The sequence below is a fragment of the Tiliqua scincoides genome, chromosome 8, assembly GCF_035046505.1.
Source record: "Tiliqua scincoides isolate rTilSci1 chromosome 8, rTilSci1.hap2, whole genome shotgun sequence".
In the NCBI taxonomy this organism is placed as follows: Eukaryota; Metazoa; Chordata; class Lepidosauria; order Squamata; family Scincidae; genus Tiliqua; species Tiliqua scincoides.
This window is the reverse complement of record NC_089828.1, coordinates 20,400,324-20,418,369: the sequence shown is the minus strand read 5'-3', so window position 1 is coordinate 20,418,369 and position 18,046 is coordinate 20,400,324. Positions and strand designations below refer to the sequence as shown.

Genomic DNA, 18,046 nt, shown 5'->3' with positions numbered 1-18,046 from the left:
CATACAAAATTATGCTCTTTACACTCTCACATAACACCAGAACCAGGGGTCAACCACTAAAATTGAGTGTTGGGAGAGTTAGGACAGACAAAAGAAAATATTTCTTTACTCAGCGTGTGGTTGGTCTGTGGAACTCCTTGCCACAGGATGTGGTGATGGCATCTGACCTGAATGCCTTTAAAAGGGGATTGGACAAGTTTCTGGAGGAAAAATCCATTACGGGTTATAAGCCATGTTGTGTATGTGCAACCTCCTGATTTTAGAAATGGGCTATGTCAGATGTAAGGGAGGGCACCAGGGTGCAGGTCTCTTGTTATCAGGTGTGCTCCCTGGGGCATTTGGTGGGCCGCTGTGAGATACAGGAAGCTGGACTAGATGGACCTATGGCCTGATCCAGTGGGGCTGTTCTTATGTAGTGAATACTTTACATGTTGTCTCTCTGTCTCATTTTCAGAGTACTTCATCAGACTGTAAAATATCAACTGGAGAAAAAAACTTTGATAAAAGCCCCACAAAAGCCAGGCAGCCTCGGAAAGTGGATCTGAGAGCACGATACTGGGCTTTCCTATTTGACAATCTGAGACGTGCTGTTGATGAAATATATGTCACTTGTGAATCTGATCAAAGCGTGGTAGAGTGTAAGGTAAGGATTTTCTCATATAGATGGATGCTGCTTAATCATTGTAGCTGGTTTATAAAGTGCAGAAGAGGGCAGGGGTGGCCAATCTGTGGCATGTGTACACTTTCTGAATGGCATGTGCAATGTTGCCATGCATTTATGAAAAACATTTAAATAACAAAGAAAGCACTACAGCTGTTAATGGTTTGCTTGATTTCTTTACTACTCCTTACACAGCATGCCCCCAAGTTTCTGTCTCTGCAATGGGTGCACTCAGAGCAACCATGCCTACTTTACATGATTTGCTATAGTTGGAAAATGGGGAGAAAGGCAGGAAAAGAATGATGGACAGCAGTGAAAGCCAGTAGGGCGGATGCTAATGAGCTGCATTTTGCTAACTGGCAGTCACTCACTCACCCATGAAGGCCATTAATGGTGAAGTGCTGAAGAGGCGAGGACTGTGCTATAGAAGGTAGAGGGGCTGAGCTGGGCAGTTCAGAGATGACCAATGAGATCAGCAAGTGGCTGAGGTGACCAAGCCAGGTGGAGATAAAATCTTCAGGAAAATTATCCACAAAGAGATCCTGGCTAAGATAATCTTAAAGATGAGTAGGCAGGCAGAGGGGGACTGGGCTACACTGTGCAGAAGGGCAATGAATGCACCTTATACGGACCTGGAATAAGTCCTGTTGGCTGGACTAAAGGTCCATGCAGGCCACTTTTCTAGCCTCATCAGCAGTCAGCCAGGAGACTTTGGAAAGCCCTGAAAAGGCAACAGTGCTCCCATGTTTCTTGCTCTGTACCTTCTGGCACTTGGAGATATACTGCCCTTGAACTTGGAGGTTCTATTTAGCTATCGTGGTAATCACTAAAAGCGACATTAAGGGGGAGTGGCATGTTCATGATTTTCTACATAAAAAGTGGCACATGGCATGCTGTGGGCTGGCCACCCCTGGCTTAGACAAAACATGACCAAGTGAGGAAATGATATTTATAAAATGATGCATGATGAGAGGAAGTGGGTAGAAAGGACTTTTCTCCCTCTTCCCCTTAACACTAGAACTTGGGGTTGAACTCTTGATCAACCAATGAGGTTGATTGGGAATAGATTCACGATAGGCAGAAAATAAAGCACTACCGCACATACTCACCTATAAGTCGATCTCACAGATAAGTCAAGGGTAGTCTTTGATTTAAAAAATCATGGGATTTTGTATGACCCTTGGATAAGTCAGGGGTTAAACTTAGGGGGGTGTCTTGAGTCTGACTAATTTTGTCTGATTTTACCCGAGCCAGATCCTGAAAAATAATCTACCAGTAATTGTTACCTAAGAACTGTACAGTCACTAATTTATTAAAAACATAGTATTAAAAACACAGTATACATACATAGTATGTATACATCTATACATACATACATAGTATGTATGCATACACACACATAGACTATTAAAAATAGTCTCTAATTTATTAAAAGCTATGATCTATCTCATAGATCATAAGATACATTTTTATTCACTAATTTTTAAAATTGTACTCTCAACAACCATTTGTAACTACACTTTCCTGGGAGTAAGCCTCATTGACTTTAATGGGATTTACTTCTGAGTAGACAAGCCTAGTACTTGGGCTCTAAGTACACTGGAAACAGCATCCCAGTAGAACCATTAATGAAATCTTTCTTTAAAGTTCCTGGTGCCTTAAGCCAAAGGCTCTATGTAGAACACACAACTGGGAGTGTGCATTGCAGTTCGCAGCAGAGAGACAAGCAACATGGAGTGACTGAGCACTTGTAGCTGCACAATAGTTGGATCTGATGTACTTGGAAGTAGATCCTCTGTGGAGGAAGGGCAGCGGGGCCTCATGTGGAGTTCCTGGCAGCTACACGTCCTGCCAGCCTGCACCCAGCCGCTCCCCTCATCGTTCCTAGAGCCAGAGGAGCCAGGGCATGCGGGGCAGTCACCCAGGCAGGCAGAGGGGGCCATTTGCACCGGGGGGGGGCTTAGGAGGAGGATGGGCAACTGTGCCTTCCCCAGCCTGGCCGGTTGCACCTGGAGCCTCGGAGGAGCCCTGGAGGGGGCCGGGCATGCGAGGGCAGCCTACCAGCGATGCTCCTTTGCCTCTCACAGCCCTCTGTCTGCACTCCCTGCCAAAGTCCTGCTGCCTGCGGGGGAAGGGAGTGGAACGGGCACGTCATGGCTACTGCCGCTGCTTGCTGGACCAACGGAGAACAGGGAGCACTCAGGGAACAACCTGTGCTGCCCCGTGGCTGCGGTCAGCAGGGAGGGAGGCACCGGGGAGCACCTGGCAGGGAGCAGCACAGGACGCCCCTGCTCTGCTCCCTGCTGGCGGCAGGACTGTGGCAGGGGTTGGAGGGCTCTGAGAGGGTGTGGGGGAGCGCCAGCGGGCAGGCTGACCCCCGTGCCCTGCCTCCTCCCAGGTTCCAGGCGCAACAGGCAGGGTGCAGGCTGGGGGGAGGTGCAGCTGCCCATCCTTATATCAAGCCCCCCCGTGCAAATGGCCCCCCACCCCCTCCGCCCACTGGGTGACTGCGGAGATATGACGAGGGGGCAATTGTCCCGTGAGTTTGGGGCACAAATTTATCGCCATATAGGCGAGTATCTACGGTACTTCACACAGTGCATAATTTTATGAAAATTTGCTGGCACAAGATGTTGTGATGTCTGCTAGCTTAGATTGTCATGAATGGGGATTCAGTGAATTCATGGAGGAAGACAGGTCTGTTGATAGCTCTTAGCTGCAATGGCCATATGGAACCTCTAGATTTTGAAGTAGGATGGCCCTGAATACCTGTTGCTGGAGGGCAATAACAGAAGAGCTATTGCCCTAAATGTGGGCTTCCTGGAGGCATCTGTGTGGCTATTGTGGGAATCGGGATTCTGGATTAAATGCACCTTAGCATTTAGGTCAGCATTCTCTTCCTGCATTCTTATGAATAAAGCAAAAAATGATGATTAATAATGGCACCTTCAAAACTAAGGATCTGCTGTTGTGTAATCCTTCATGGACAAGAACCCACTTTATTAGCTGTGTCTCGTTAAGGGAGTTCTAATTATTAAACCTTGTCCCATAATAAATGTTAACTTTTCAGGTGGCCCTTTTATTTTCTTTGTGTTTACTGTGTCAGACTCCTATGGCTGCTGCTTTAGAAAATGCAGTGTTTGGGCTTGGTGTTTAATTGACACCTTTTAAGTACAGCAATTTCTCCTTGCTTTTAAAACTACTTATTGCAAAAATACATCAGTGCTTCTCTGCTGCCTCAGAAAAAGCTCCAGTTGGTGCATTGAGCATGTCTCTTGCTTTGAGTACTGTATGCAGTGAGATTAAAAGAGAATAGTTTCATGCTGCAATTGATTTACAGTGCTGGTCTCCCCCGCTTGTTTCAGTTCCCGGTTTGTACTGTAGGTGGCACTGTTGCAATTCAATTTGTGTTCACATTCTTTAGTTTCCTGTTTAATGTCTTAATTACACATTGTTCCCTTTCTGTAGAGATAGCTATCGCTCTTCTCATTCATTTGCTGGTGGCAAGAACAGGAGATTGATGGCCCAGTATAAACAGTGTCTGGGTGGGACATAGTCATAAGTTGGCTTCCCCCCTCTAATTTTAGATGGAAAACAGACACACAGTATAGTATATTTTTTTTGCCTACTCAGTTGCAAACCTATTTGCTTCTTTATAAGAATAAATGTATTTGCCATTTAACTTTTTTATGAGTAAAAGATTTGGAAATATTAAAGATCAGAAAAAACCAGGAGAGTTCAACTTTTTAAAAACCATGACAGAAAATGCATTGTGTTCACTTTAAATGTGACTGATTATTTTGAGACACTCTGTAAAGCATTAACTAACCATTGTATAAGAAGAGAACTTTTATCAATTATGAATATTTAGTGTTTTGCTTTAAAAAAAGTTGTCAAATGGGCTGAAGGAATAGTGTATGAGTTCACTGGAAACTGGTATCAAAGTCAAATGGACGCTTGATGCTTCCAAGCTGTCTGTTTGCTGAACATAATTTTGACATCTTGAAATTGAACTGTCTTTTCTGCTCAGGAGACTTCCCCAATGATATGTTTAAGAGAACTGATATGCCTTGTAATGTAATCAGATTATGATTTTCTAAACTGTTGTGGCTGAGAGAACAGTAGTTTATTTGTATGATATCTCCCAAGATCCAAGTCCAGAATTCCAGTCATACCACTCACTCTGTATTGGAAAAGATATCTTTTTATCTGAATCTGTGAGTGTGTCTATTTAGCGCTTTTTCTTTTTTCTTTTTTGCAAATTAAAGGCATTAAAAAATGTTTATAAAAGACATACCTTTGCAAAGATACTGTTTTAAAATTTTATTTATCTTGCCATGTGAGTCTTAATCCAGTGCCATGAATTGGAGGCAGCCTGTGACTTTATAATTGCAATACAGGTTCGGCCTTGTTATACACAGATTTTTTATACACAGATTTGACTCAACACGAATGGCCCCTGCAGATGAAAAGGAGTGTGCTGATCCCTGGAGAAGGGGAAAAATGCACCCCTTTAAAATCAGTTTTAAAAAACCTTTTCTTACTCTTGTAGAGAGAGACAGTAATGCAAGTGATTACAGGTATAACCTAATTATCCATAGATTTTTCTCTCTCAATGCAATGAGAAGCACCCTTTAAATTAAAGGAAAACAGTCCTTTAACAATGAGAGAGAGAGAGAGAGATCAATCATTCTCTCTTCAGGCAACTTCAACCCAAGACCCCTCCCTTCTCCCTGAGCATGTGAAAGAAAGATACTTTGCATTGGTGAAGGGAGGAGTCACAGTGAAGCCTTACTTAGCACCTTGAGAGAGACTGATTGTTGGATTGTTGTCCTAAGGACTCTTTCTTAACATCACAAAGGTCAACAAGGCTGTTTTTTAAAACACCTGAGCAAAGAAACTTTGCTTTTTAAATTGATTTGCTATAGTGTGTTTTTGAGTTCTGGGAAGGGAACCCAAGGGAATAATGAGACTCAACCTGTATTGTCATTTTTTATTTTTTTGCTGTAGGTATTTTGCATTTTGTTTACAGCCCATAAAGTGCATCTGGCCTATGTGTGTGTTGTGAGAAAAAAAATCAGTTTATTGTGGGAGATGAGGCTTTCTTTGGGGGGGGGGGGAGCACTAAGAAAGCTGGTTATAATTCCACCAGATCTTTAATGTGGTGTCATTGTATCTGGATAGGACAAGGCCAACCCAAGGCAACAAAAGGCAATATAGCTCCCCCTCCAACCAGCAATAGGTTTTTGGGTTTGTGGTGGTCCATCATTGCGCCTTGCCTCACTCCAGCTTTCCTGAATAGGGAGGGCAGGACAACAGACTGGTTGGTCCTTCCCACTCATCTTCTTCACACATGGGGGATGGTGGGAGGATGCGGGGATGGTGGCAGCAACTTTTGCTCACGCTTGGAGGGTGGGAGGAGAAGCTATTGCATTTCTCTCCCACTGAGGGAGGGGAAGAAGCTGCCACTGGGTCTCTCAGTGGCAATGGCTTTTCATCGCCCTTAGTGAATCACATTTTTGTGATAAGGGAGGACGCAGAAGTTTCTTTGAGGACAAGAGGGCGGAAGAGGGAGCAGTGCTGTGAGAGAGACATGGCAGCACCACTTACTGCCCGTGCTCCCTCCCTCCAACAGAAGCGTGTCATGGCCCCTGAGAATTCACTCTGGGGGACCTTCTGGAATCAGATGTGCTACTAAGATAATGGGAGAATCGGTGAAAATCACCCTAGCACAGAAGTACCTTCTGTTCATACAAGTATAGGCAGTGTAGACCAAGGACATTCTGGGTTGTGAAAAGGGCACCAAATAACAGTGGTTTCACACTATCCTTTTTTAAGCCAGTACAACTAAAATATTTCTGTGGACCCATAAAAAAAATTGTGAGCACATGGCAAATCTGTGTTTTTGTACATCTGTGGTGTTTGCTACTTATAGTCCATTTTCTTGTTAAAAAGGGACACCCAGTTTACAAAATTTGAAAGCAAAGCCAGTATTACAATAAAATGCCAAGCAAAAAAAAAGTACTAAAACTCCAGAACTGAAACAAAGTAGAGGTATTCACAGGTTCTCTGATCCTTGTTGCATGTGCACAGTGTCAGAGCCACTTTTGATATTGTGTAAAGGGCTGATTTTTTTCAAGATGGGCCTGTTCATCAGTTCACTTGAGGGGATGGATTGGCATGGACATCTGTTTTCATCTATCTGCCTGCCTCCACTGTTTCTCCTTCCCCCACTTGCTGTATTTGGAAAGGAAAAAGAGAATGGAGCAGGTGAGGAAGTGGAGAGCAGGAGGAGAAAGAGCAACACAATGGTTGGTGCACAGCCAGGTGAGAGGCTGGCACGTGGCAGTCCATCTCCAGTATTGGGAGGTCTTGAACCAGACCTGGATTTTTCCCTCTCAACTTGCAAGTAGCAAGAGGATTGTGTCTAGCTATGTTTAGTTTTTCTTGCCTGCGAGAAACAAGAGCAGGCAAGACATGTCCTCTTGCTCGAAGTCCTTTGTGGGTTCTCAATGTGCTATAAATAGTTAATGACTAAAATGTCCTTTTTAAAAACGATCTGTTGTATTGTCTGCAGCTGAAGGGTTTTGCCATTTTTCTTTGTTCTGTCTGCAAGGACACACTTCTGTGTGTACTCATCTACAGATATCTGTGCAAATGGGTCTGTGTAGTGGAAATGTATTTATTTGAATTCAAAGAGTGATAGTCAGTAGCTAAATTTTTCCCTTTAAGTCATTTGTTCTCTTCATTCATTTTAAACCCCAAAGAATGAGTGTACCGTTTCTGTTTTTAATAATCAAGGTTGCAAGTGTGTGTGCAATTTGATGAGGGAATAGTGGGGGGGGGCAAATTATTGATTACGTTGTTGCCGAGGATAATGTTTATTGTATTTGAATGGGACAGGGCTCTGGTGACTGTGTTTGCGGTTGAAACTGCAGACGAAAGAGTCAGTAAAGATACAAACGGTGGGAGTGGTTGCAAGAAAATCTGCTCTTGTGTATAATCTCTTCCAAGCATTGGCAACTGCCTTCAGCTGTAGCCAATTTTGTCTCTGTAATGATGTGGAACTGAGATGCTCAAAGCCAAAACATGCACATACTTTTTTTGGGAATGAGAATGCATGAACACACAGTTCAATTGAGGTATTTTTGCCTTGGTGACTCTGGCAGTCATGTTCCCATAGATTGTAAATGAGATTTACACAGTATTGCTGAACCGTGGTTGGGTAGTTTGAGAATGAGCCTCAGACTTGCACATTCCCTCCTGCAGTTTGTGCATTCCTGCAAACCAGGGTTTAATTCTGATTTGTGCGTGAGCGCAAACATTTGTTTACCTTTCTGAGAGAAAATGGGAAACGATGGTTTACCACTAAACCAAAACTGAAAGTTGTTAATTACAGTGGGCCTTCAGTATCCAAGCAGTATCAATTCCAAGACCACCACCACCCCACGGATACCATTTTTGGTGAAAACCGGAAGTGTCTTCCAGTTGTGTCTGGGGAGGTCCTTGAGGCCCTCCAGTCACGGGGTTGGCACCCGTGTTGAGTCAAATTTGTTGGGTGCCAAATCTGCTGATAAGGAGGGCCACTGTACTGTGGACCCTTGGGAGGTAGAGGGAATGTACAGATCTGAGGCTCATAGGGATTATTCTTCTAACACCAAATCATGGTTTTCCTTGCATCTAAACACACCTGAAAATTGCAATTTAAAAAAATGTTTGGATGATGGTGAGCATGACTAACATCTGTTGGACTTTCACTGTTAGTGCCAGAGAAGGCTCTGGGATAAAACTCTTCAGTGAGCCCCCAATGCCCATGCCCCCAGGTTTATTGGTGCCAGATGACTGGTATTGGTGTCTTCTTCTACCCTCTCCCTTGGCCAGAGCAATCATCCCCTAGAAGGCCAGAGTATGAGAGGCCCATCCCTAGCAAATCTTGGGGGATGTGCCATTCCCACAGGGGAGATTTTCTTTAGGTACCCTAGACCCAAACAGTTCACGGCCTTAACGTTAATAACCAGTACCTAGAATTGTACCCAAAAATGAACCAGTAACAAGTGTTGCTGCTATAATGGTGGTGTGACTTGGTCAGGCCATCTAGTACTCAGTCGAAACTTGTGGAGAAGTTTCCAAATTGCCTCTAAGGGCAGTCCTGTATGAAGCGGGTTTCCAAACTTCATGTCGCCAATGTGTGGATTACTGTAGCCAGGTCTGCCTGATTCAGGAGATGACATAACTGATGCAGGTGATAGCCATACTGTGCTGGAGCAACCAGGTCTTAGACTGTTAATCATCAACTTTCTAAATAAGTGCCCCTCTTCTCCCCCCTTCTCAGTTCTCTTTTATAAACCAGCTCTTTAAGGATTCGTTTAAGGATGCACTTGACCTTGGAAAAATAATGGGATTTTTAAATGTTTGCGACTATAGCGCAGCAACAGACTTCCCCATAAAGGTTCCTTTTTGTCAGCATCTTCTCAAGTGGTACATGTTTCCACTGCTTCAGCACCATGGGGTATATCTGCTGCACTCAGGCCTGTAGGTGAACTGGAGAGCTGTATTGATGGCCAAGACCCTAGGGCCCGGCGCACTAGGATTGTGTGTCAGTAGGACAAAGGAATGGCGCCAACCATCCTGCTGTGTGCGCCAGTAACTAGAATTAATTACAAACCAATCGAATCCGTTGCAGCCAATTGGTAAACTAATTGGTAATTTTAGCTGTACATCTATATGTAGTTATCTGGATGCCTGTAACAACGCTTTCAGAGTCACTTTTGTTCTGCTGCCTCCTGCTTGACAAAATGGCCTTCATAGCTTTAGGGAGAAAGATGTGCATCAGTGACTATGGGGCCGCTCCAGCTGCTTGTCCTGTTTGTATTCCCTTGTTCGTAAAACAGGGCTCGGATTTCAGTGGCATGGTACTGCTCTGATAATTTTGGATAACAGCAGAATGAAGCATTCCTTAAAATAGGCTCCTTCAGCCCATCAAAAGTAATTTCTGTGTGCCATCATAGTCCTCAAAATATAACTGTTTCAGGCTGATTTATATTCTTTTTAAAAAGGGGCCAAACCGTCAGAGACCTGGTTTCTTAAAGACACTTTTCTTTGCAATCACCAATTATGTTCTGTGTTCCAGAATAGAACAACCTTAAACATTATGGCTGCAGTCGTATACACACTTAGCTGGGATTAAGTCCCATTGAATTTAGTGGGCCTTGATTCTGAGTAGACATGCATAGGATTGTGCTGCGAAGTTCACATGGAAGGTTGGGACTGTCTCAAGCAAAACTGAAATAACGTATTGTCTCTGATACTTGTTTGTCTTGGTTTCATGGAACAGAATTTGTGACCTGATGGTCTGGTGCTGCACTCAACTATATTTTTGCCTTTTTTTTTTTTTATTAAGAGGGTTTAGTTCATTTTAACAAGTACTGTTAATACAGGTACTGCCTTTTTTAGGGCCGATTCTTTACAGTTCTATTCATCTTGGTTATGATTGACCGCCCTTGTAGCTAGTGGAAGCAGTGCATTCTGGGTAGCATGAGACCATTCAAATTAAAATAATGTCTCCTATAGTGCTGTTCCACCCAGCACTCGGGTTTTGGAAATGTATCCCCCATGCTATTGAAGGTAAGACTGTAAGGCCAGCCAGTTAAAGAGTTTTAAGATTAATAACCCTCTCATTTTTAATGAAATAATGGATTCAAATTTACCTAGATTGAACAAAACCTATGTAAGAAGCAGGGCTTGGCCAAGGTTTCTTAGTGGCTGAGGCAGCACACAAGATACTCATCCTCTTTATCCTGTGGTGCACCCTCTACTGCTACACCTCCCACTTCCTGTAGAAATATTTTTGCAGAATTATTGATTCCTAGATAACTGCATCATTATTTTGTTGTATTGTTATTTTGTTTTGGTTATGGCTTGTTGTTTTGACAAACATTTGTGTTGCAGGAGGTGCTGATGATGCTAGATAACTATGTAAGAGATTTCAAGGCTTTGATTGATTGGATACAGCTGCAGGAAAAATTAGAGAAGGCAGATGCCCAAAGCAGGTAATCAGAAAAATGTTACCATCTAGAATGCACTTTAGTTCATTCTACCTACAGAACTCCCAGATCTGATACTGACCCAGTTTAGATATCAGGCCAAACTGGTTTGGTTGTCAGGGGTGTACCTCAGGCTCACAGCCTCCCCTCCCCTTGCACGATCCAGTTCTTCTCCTCGTATCCTGGCTCATGGTAATCATAGTTTGCCATGATTAGAGGTGTTTGAAAACGGTATTATTTAATTTTACTCAGGAGCCCATTGTGTTCAGTAAGACTTAAGCTGTAATCCAATCTAACTCACCGTAAACAAACACCACTAGCCATAATGTCTGAATCAGGGAAATTACGGTAATTGAAAAGCAGAACTTGAAAACATGCTTTGAACTGGGTTTTTAGTAACTGGGTTTTTTGGTGAAAAACTGGTTTGTGGTAACTACTGTTTGCCCAATGTGGATGTTGTGCCAAACTATGGTTCTCTCGAACCAAAAAATGTGGGGGGTAATTGGAGTGTGTGAAACATTGAGAGCATTAATAATAAACAGTGTTTTCCCCAGGATAATTTACAGTGAGTTTTGTTTCATCAGGGCTGAATTCCAAAAGTATTTTCCTTAGATGCCAATGTTTAAATTGAGGTTGTGCACTCTTCGTGTGTATATCTTTTACATTTCTGATTAACCATTTACCTCCTGGCTTAATCAAGGGAGTTTTATTAAATTCTAGGAGAGAGAAATCTGAGTGGCTCTTGCCCTGATAGCTCATCTGGGCCTCCAGATTCAGAAACATTGTGCTGCTGAATATTACTTGCTTGGAGGCAAACAGGGGAGGTGTGTTGCCATCATAACCTGCTGTGGGCCACTTACAAACAGGATGCTGGGCAGTTTGGCCTCTCTGAGCCAGCAGGGTTGCTTGTAAGTGCTTAGGACATGGGGGCAAGTTCCTTCCTAATGAGGACCTCCTCCTATTTTGGAACACATTTTGTTGCAACTAGGATTGGCAGTATGAGACCTGAATGCTGTATTCAGCTGGCTGAAGCTTTCCTTCCAGAGAGGCCCATGAAGGAGCCATTGCGATGTGTCATCACAGCTGTGCAGCCTGGAGGAAAGCATTGCTAAACCTGCTACAACATTTGGACCTTGCAGTGCCTATCCCATTTTCTGGTACCCGGCAAAGCAGCCTTAATCGTAGTTGAAGTAGGAGCATCACTTCACAGTGTTACTATTGTTGCTTAGTATTCTATGTTGAATTTGCAGACCTACTTCACTGGCATGGGAAGTAAAGAAGATGTCTCCAGGACGCCATGTAATTCCAAGTCCATCAACAGACAGAATCAGTGTAACGTCAAATGCTCGAAGAAGTCTAAATTTTGGGTATGAAAGTTTAAATTCCTATGCTATTTTGGAAATGAAAAGGGAGATGTTTTTTAAAAGGGTTTGTTCATTTACATAGACTTTGTGTAGTAGCATTGGGTGAGCTCCATAGATTCCAAATATTGGTATGTGTTACAGTTAAGAAAACAAAATCAGGACTGCAACCCAGTTCAAAAACTCTGGGTCAATTATTCGTACACATTTTAATTGATTAAATCTGCATAAATTTGTATATGAGAACCTTCTAGAGTTCTTTTAAAGAAAATAATAATTTTGTTTTTCGGTGATTCATGTGTGTATTGCAGCAGATACTGTCTTATAAAAGGCATTCTCTCCTCTCATACGTAGATGGGAATGCCTCTTCTAAGATGGTGCTTACCACCTGCAATTTTTAATAGTGCTTATTAAAAATAAGTGTACATAATGGTACACTCCACTGTATAATCATCTGAGAAGAGTACACACATAGAACAGGATGATCCTATATGAGACCCATGGGCTGACCTACAAAGCCCTTTTTGGCAGCCCTCAAAAAGCCCCATTGCAGCCACCACCCACTGGCAGGGAGATCATAAAGCCCCACTGCAAACCCCGCCTTCTCCTTTGTCTACTTCGGTGCCTCAGAACCTGGAAGTAATTGGCAGTGACATCATCACATCACCTTCAATGACTTCTATCTCTGTGCACACCAGGATTTTGTGCCTCCCCTGGCTGTTAAAAGTTGGACTGCCCTGTTCTATAATTCTCCAGTGTAAAACAGGAAAAGGCAAGATCTGGATTAAATAGTGGGGAGAGATTGTTGGGGGAGGAGAGAGAATTCCCAGAATTCTGGAGTTTTCACAGCTACATAGTTCTTACTGAGGCAGACAAGGTCACTGGATAAAATTTGAAGCAGATGTGAATGCAACCTTATTTGTCCAGGTTTTAGATAAAATTAAACTTATTGCTAATCTAATGTTTATTGGTGATGCCACTTAGTTGGCTGAGACAATGGAAGCAAAGAGGAACTGGCAAAGGGGACTGTGATGCAGTAATGTGTAGAGCAGGAGTATCCAAACTTTTTTGCCAGAGGGCCGCATCAAATACCTGGCGTGGTGTGGAGGGCTGGAAAAAAATTTAAATATAAAATTTAAATAAATAAATTAGAGATGGAACTTAGATGAGTCATTAAATGAATGAATGGGCTAATTCATTCAACCTCTCTGGCTCTCAGAACACCCTCCAGACACAATCAGAGCATAGTGCTGGTCATGTTCAGTTGAGTGGGCCAGAGGCTTTCAGGGGACAAGAGGTTGGTCGTGGGCCGGAAAGAGGCTTGCTGCAGGCTGCATCTGGCCCCCAGGCCGGGGTTTGGAGACCCGTGGTGCAGATAATATCCAAATTTTATGTAACATTGTTGGATGCATGATCTTATTCACCACTTAGGGCTCCATCTGCAACAGTTACTTCTAATCGTCTGGCTCCATCAGGTGTGAGTTGGGCAGACAAAGTAAAAGCAAATCATACCGTAACAGCTCGCAGCTCAGACTTGGTAACAACACAAACCTGTACGCCATCACCAGTGCCGAAGTCTTCACGGAGAAACGGCAAGTATCTCTATAAGAGCTGGTTACTTAGAATTGGTTTGATGACCACTGGGGTGACAGATCTTTGCTGATTGAAACCTCAGTTAACAGTGCATTGCTCTTGATTGAACAAATGTGCACAAATTATTAACCAAAAAAATCAGTGTTTTACTGTCTTGTTCTATGTTTAATCTGTTACATGATGGATTCTTCGTATGTTTGAATGATGAAAAAGATTCAACCTAGTGATGTTCTCTGACTATAGCAGAAGGGTGGTTGTGTTAATTTGTTGCAGCAAGCCAAAGATTGTATTGTGCTAAAGAGCATGAGAAGAGGGAAGCTTGTATAAGGTAACTTCCCCCTCCCTGCTCCTCAACACAGCAGCCCTCATGCATCCTGAAAATCTGCTCTGGATGGTCTGGGGACCCTCTGGAACACGTCTGTATGGGATTCAGAGGGTTGCAGAATTGAGTGGAGGTAAGTGGAAATCACCCACTTCTCTTGGGTCAACAGGAATGCTTTTCATTTGCAAGAGGAAGTTAGAAGATGCATATTCTTGTGTCACTTACTGCCCAATCCTAACCAAATTCCCGCCCTGCAGTGCAGTGGGGCTGGTGTAGCCTCCACCACAACCAGCATGTGAGTTGTGGTTGCTGGAGGTCTCCTCCAGCTGGCTCCAGGTTGCAGGCCTGATCCACTCCCCCCAAAACACCCCCAACCTGCCCCCATTCTGCCCTCCTCCTGCCATCCTATGGAGTGCCTACCTACTGTGGTGGGCGCTGGCCTCCAATTGATGGCAGGAGACCAGTGCAGACCTTTCTGCTGGTAGGACAGGTGCCCTGTGCTGATGCAACATTTGCAACAGTGTGTGGGCTTGTCCTCCAGCAGAAGCCAGCATAGGATTGGGCTATCGTTGTGGCATAAGCTTTAACTCATAAAAGCATATACCAATAAATCTGGGAAAACCTTTGCTTTCCTTGGAGTAAGAGGAAACACAATTCGAGCCTGTTGAACACAGTGGCACTTACTTCTACGTAGACCTACCTAGCATTGCTGTTGATATGCATATGTCATATGCTTATGTTGAGTGCATAAAAAGTTACTGTAGTTTTTCTTGTTGGTAATTAAAAAATACTGTTTCATTGGTTTTGAAGAAGAAAAAAAATCTTTTTCTGCTTTGTCTTGGAGATCATCAGGGACTTATAGCTTTAAAAAAAAAACCAGTGTTTTTCAGGTTTAGAAGCTTACAAGTGGCCCACAAGAGCAGTGTTTGGCTAATATCTCCAAGGAAAACTGATAGGTAAATGGTATGTCTGTAGAGACTTAGGGCCCAATCCTATCCAACTTTTCAGCACCGGTGCAGCCACAATGCAGCCCCGAGGTAAGGGAACAAATGTTCCCATACCTTGAAAAAGCCTCTTTGACTGCCTCCTCACCACAAGATGCACTGCACATCCCATTGGTACAACTACACAGGCAGTGGAAAATTGGATAGGATTGGGCCCTTAGCCTGAAAGAACTACATTAAAAGTGATAATGGATGGCTTGTTCTTTGAGTAGAGGTGTTGTCTCATCCTGTTGTAGTTTCTTTTGTTTGAGAAATCTCTTTGGCTAAGAGATGTTTTATACTGGAAGAATGGACTTTCCTGAAAGAACTCCCTGTTGTATCTTCTGTTGTTGAAGTTTTTTCCACGCCCCGTCTACTCAAGGGGAACTTTTTCAATGTAGGAAGTTGCCTTGTACTGTATCAGGCCCTTGGTCCATCTAGTTCAGTGATTTTCAACCTTTTTCGTCTCATGGCACACTGACAAGGTACTAAAATTGTCAAAGTACACCATCAGTTTTTGGACAATTGTCAAGGTACACCTTTCTGTTGGTGGAGGGTTCATATCCCCAATGGTCCTATTAATAAATGACTCTCCACCAAACTCCTGCGGCAGTGCACAGTGGTTGAAAATGGCTGATCTAGCTCAATACTGTGTACACTGATTGGCAACAGTTTTCAGGGAAATGTCCTTCCCAGCTCTACAGGGTTTCACCTGGGTTTGAACCCACAGTGTTCTGCCTGCTGGTATTTTGGGCTCCTAACCACTATGTGTTCCAAGGAAAATAATGTAATCTTGCTGTAGTGTGTACAACATTGCTAACAGAGGTAGAGCTATTGTTCTACCTCTGCTTCTCTCCAATGGGCTAAAAATGACAAGCCCCATTGCCATTTTTTCTGATTAATGCATGAAATCAGCTGATGGCTGGATGCAGTTTTGGTTCTTTGTCAGTCCCTTCCACTATAATCTTCTTGGTGAGTACAAGGAAGTTGTTTTGAGTTAGAAGTGAGTTATCAATTGCATTCTGCTAATTCTGTGCTCGGTATGATGGATCATTTTCTAAAAGAAGTGGTTGAACATAAGGACCCAGTGGTATACAGAGCTACAAAGGATGGGTTTGGCTTGCTGTGGCCGTTAATACGTTTTATAGGGCCTTTTTTTCCAGACAGAGTAACTTTGAAGGCACAAAGGCCAAGTGGTTTGTGTGATGGGGGAGGGGGGCACACACAGTAACAGATGGTTTGTCACTTTCATGTAATGCAAGAGGATGCAGAGAGTGGGAAGCTCAAATGAGACTAGAGAATTGTCAGAATAGGCCCAATGAATTATTCATCAACAAAACTGGGCAAGTAACCAAATCTCACTTGTGATACTGGGACTGTCCATAAAAGTGTGTCACACTTGGAAACACATTTGTAAAAGCTTCCCTGACTATTGCAGTTTGTCACTCTATTAGGGACTCCTCTCCCCCCCCCCCCCCAAGTATTTTGCATCTAGTATCTTGACACCCATGGCACATGTAATTAATGCAGTATTATTCCCAATCTTCTGTCTAAACAGTTCTAATGAATTCTGTCGCACCTAAGTAAAGAAATCCAAAAGTGTGCTTCTATACATGTCAGAAGATTTTGTTGACTTTAATAGGACTTACTCTCAGGTCAGTGTGTAGGACTGCAGGCTTTAAAATCTATTTGGAAGTAAGCCCCATTGAGTTCGATGGAATTTACTCCCAGGTAAGCATTCATAGGATTGCAGGCCAAGAGCCTAATCCTATCCCCCCCTACGTGCAGACCATGCAGCACCACCGATCGAGTGCACACTGCATGCTATGGGCTGGTGGAGGAACCAGATAGGCCAGGAGAGGTACATAAAGGCCTATCTGGACTTCAGTGGGTCTCCTTGAACCTACGTCAGCTGTTTTGGTGGCGTAAGTCTAAGGAGACTCCTGCTATCCTCCCCCTCCCAACCCCTGCTTGCTCTCCACCACACTCCACCCCTGATCAAACCGCCCCTGCCACCACCTTACTGGCAATAACAGGGGATGGAGGAAGTTCTATGAGCTGGTGGTGCCCACACGTGGTCTTCAGGCCTTTGTGCTGGTGTGCCTGGCCTGCAGAGCAGCATTCACATCATAGGCCCAAAACGTATGGTGGTGGATGGCCAGATTCACCTCTATAAGGCCAGTTTAGGATGTAAGGCCAGCTTACAGCTTAGGGCTGTAAGTCAATTAATTGTATGAAGTTTAATACATTAAACCTACCTACGTTGGCCTATATACATATTTTGTTATTCATATAATACACATGTGCGTCTCGGCCTGCATCACAAGAGACATTTGATAATCCATGCTTCAGGGAAGAAATTCATGCAGATTTCTCTCATGGGTTGTCATTGTTCAGTACCCGCCTTGAACGCTCAATTGGCATGTATGGCCCCTTGGGCAGGTTTGGATGATTATATTCTGAGCAGTTTCTAAAAAGAAAAAAATCTGTTTCTACGAGTAATGCTGTTGCCTACATGTTGGCCACAATCCAAAGACCTACTTTAGGTACATGTACATGGTTAGTGGGATTGACCCCCCCCCCCTAAGCAGCATACCCCTGTGCCATATCACATGCAGCTTCTGAATACCCCTTCAGTTTCAAAAGAGTTTTGCTGTGAGACAATAGGAGAGGGAGGCCATGAGACAGAGGCACAAAATATAATTAGGTCTGGTCTCTCCAGGAGACCCAGTGTAATAAAATCACATGACTCTATTCTTCTGCTTAGTCTAAAAATACCTGACATGTAATATCAAACAAGATAACAAGTAAGCTAATTCAAAGTGTTTGACTCATTAGACAAGACGTACAGTATTACTGTAATTTAAGGAGATTCTTTATAATTATTCAACTATACAACAAATCAAATGACTAATACATTTAAAAATGTTAATTGTAAATAATATTATGGTTACATAGTATGCCAGTAAGGTAACTAATATTTAATACTTGAGCGAACTGTTGACAAACCTTGAATTCTTGGTGTTCTTTGCCAATAAATATCTTGCAACCCTTTACTGGGTCACGGCCTATCCTTTTGAAGA

General features: G+C 43.3%; 1 protein-coding gene across 2 annotated transcripts in view; it reads left to right on the top strand.

Moving 5' to 3' along the window:
• Positions 1-18,046, top strand: part of SCAPER (S-phase cyclin A associated protein in the ER) — a 183,024-nt gene that overhangs the window by 20,757 nt on the left and 144,221 nt on the right. For both annotated transcript variants that reach the window (XM_066635063.1, XM_066635064.1), the window contains 4 exons: positions 455-643; positions 10,610-10,710; positions 11,955-12,071; positions 13,497-13,657. In XM_066635063.1, the coding sequence (XP_066491160.1) occupies positions 455-643; positions 10,610-10,710; positions 11,955-12,071; positions 13,497-13,657 (568 nt within the window). The remainder of the gene's footprint in view (positions 1-454; positions 644-10,609; positions 10,711-11,954; positions 12,072-13,496; positions 13,658-18,046) is intronic.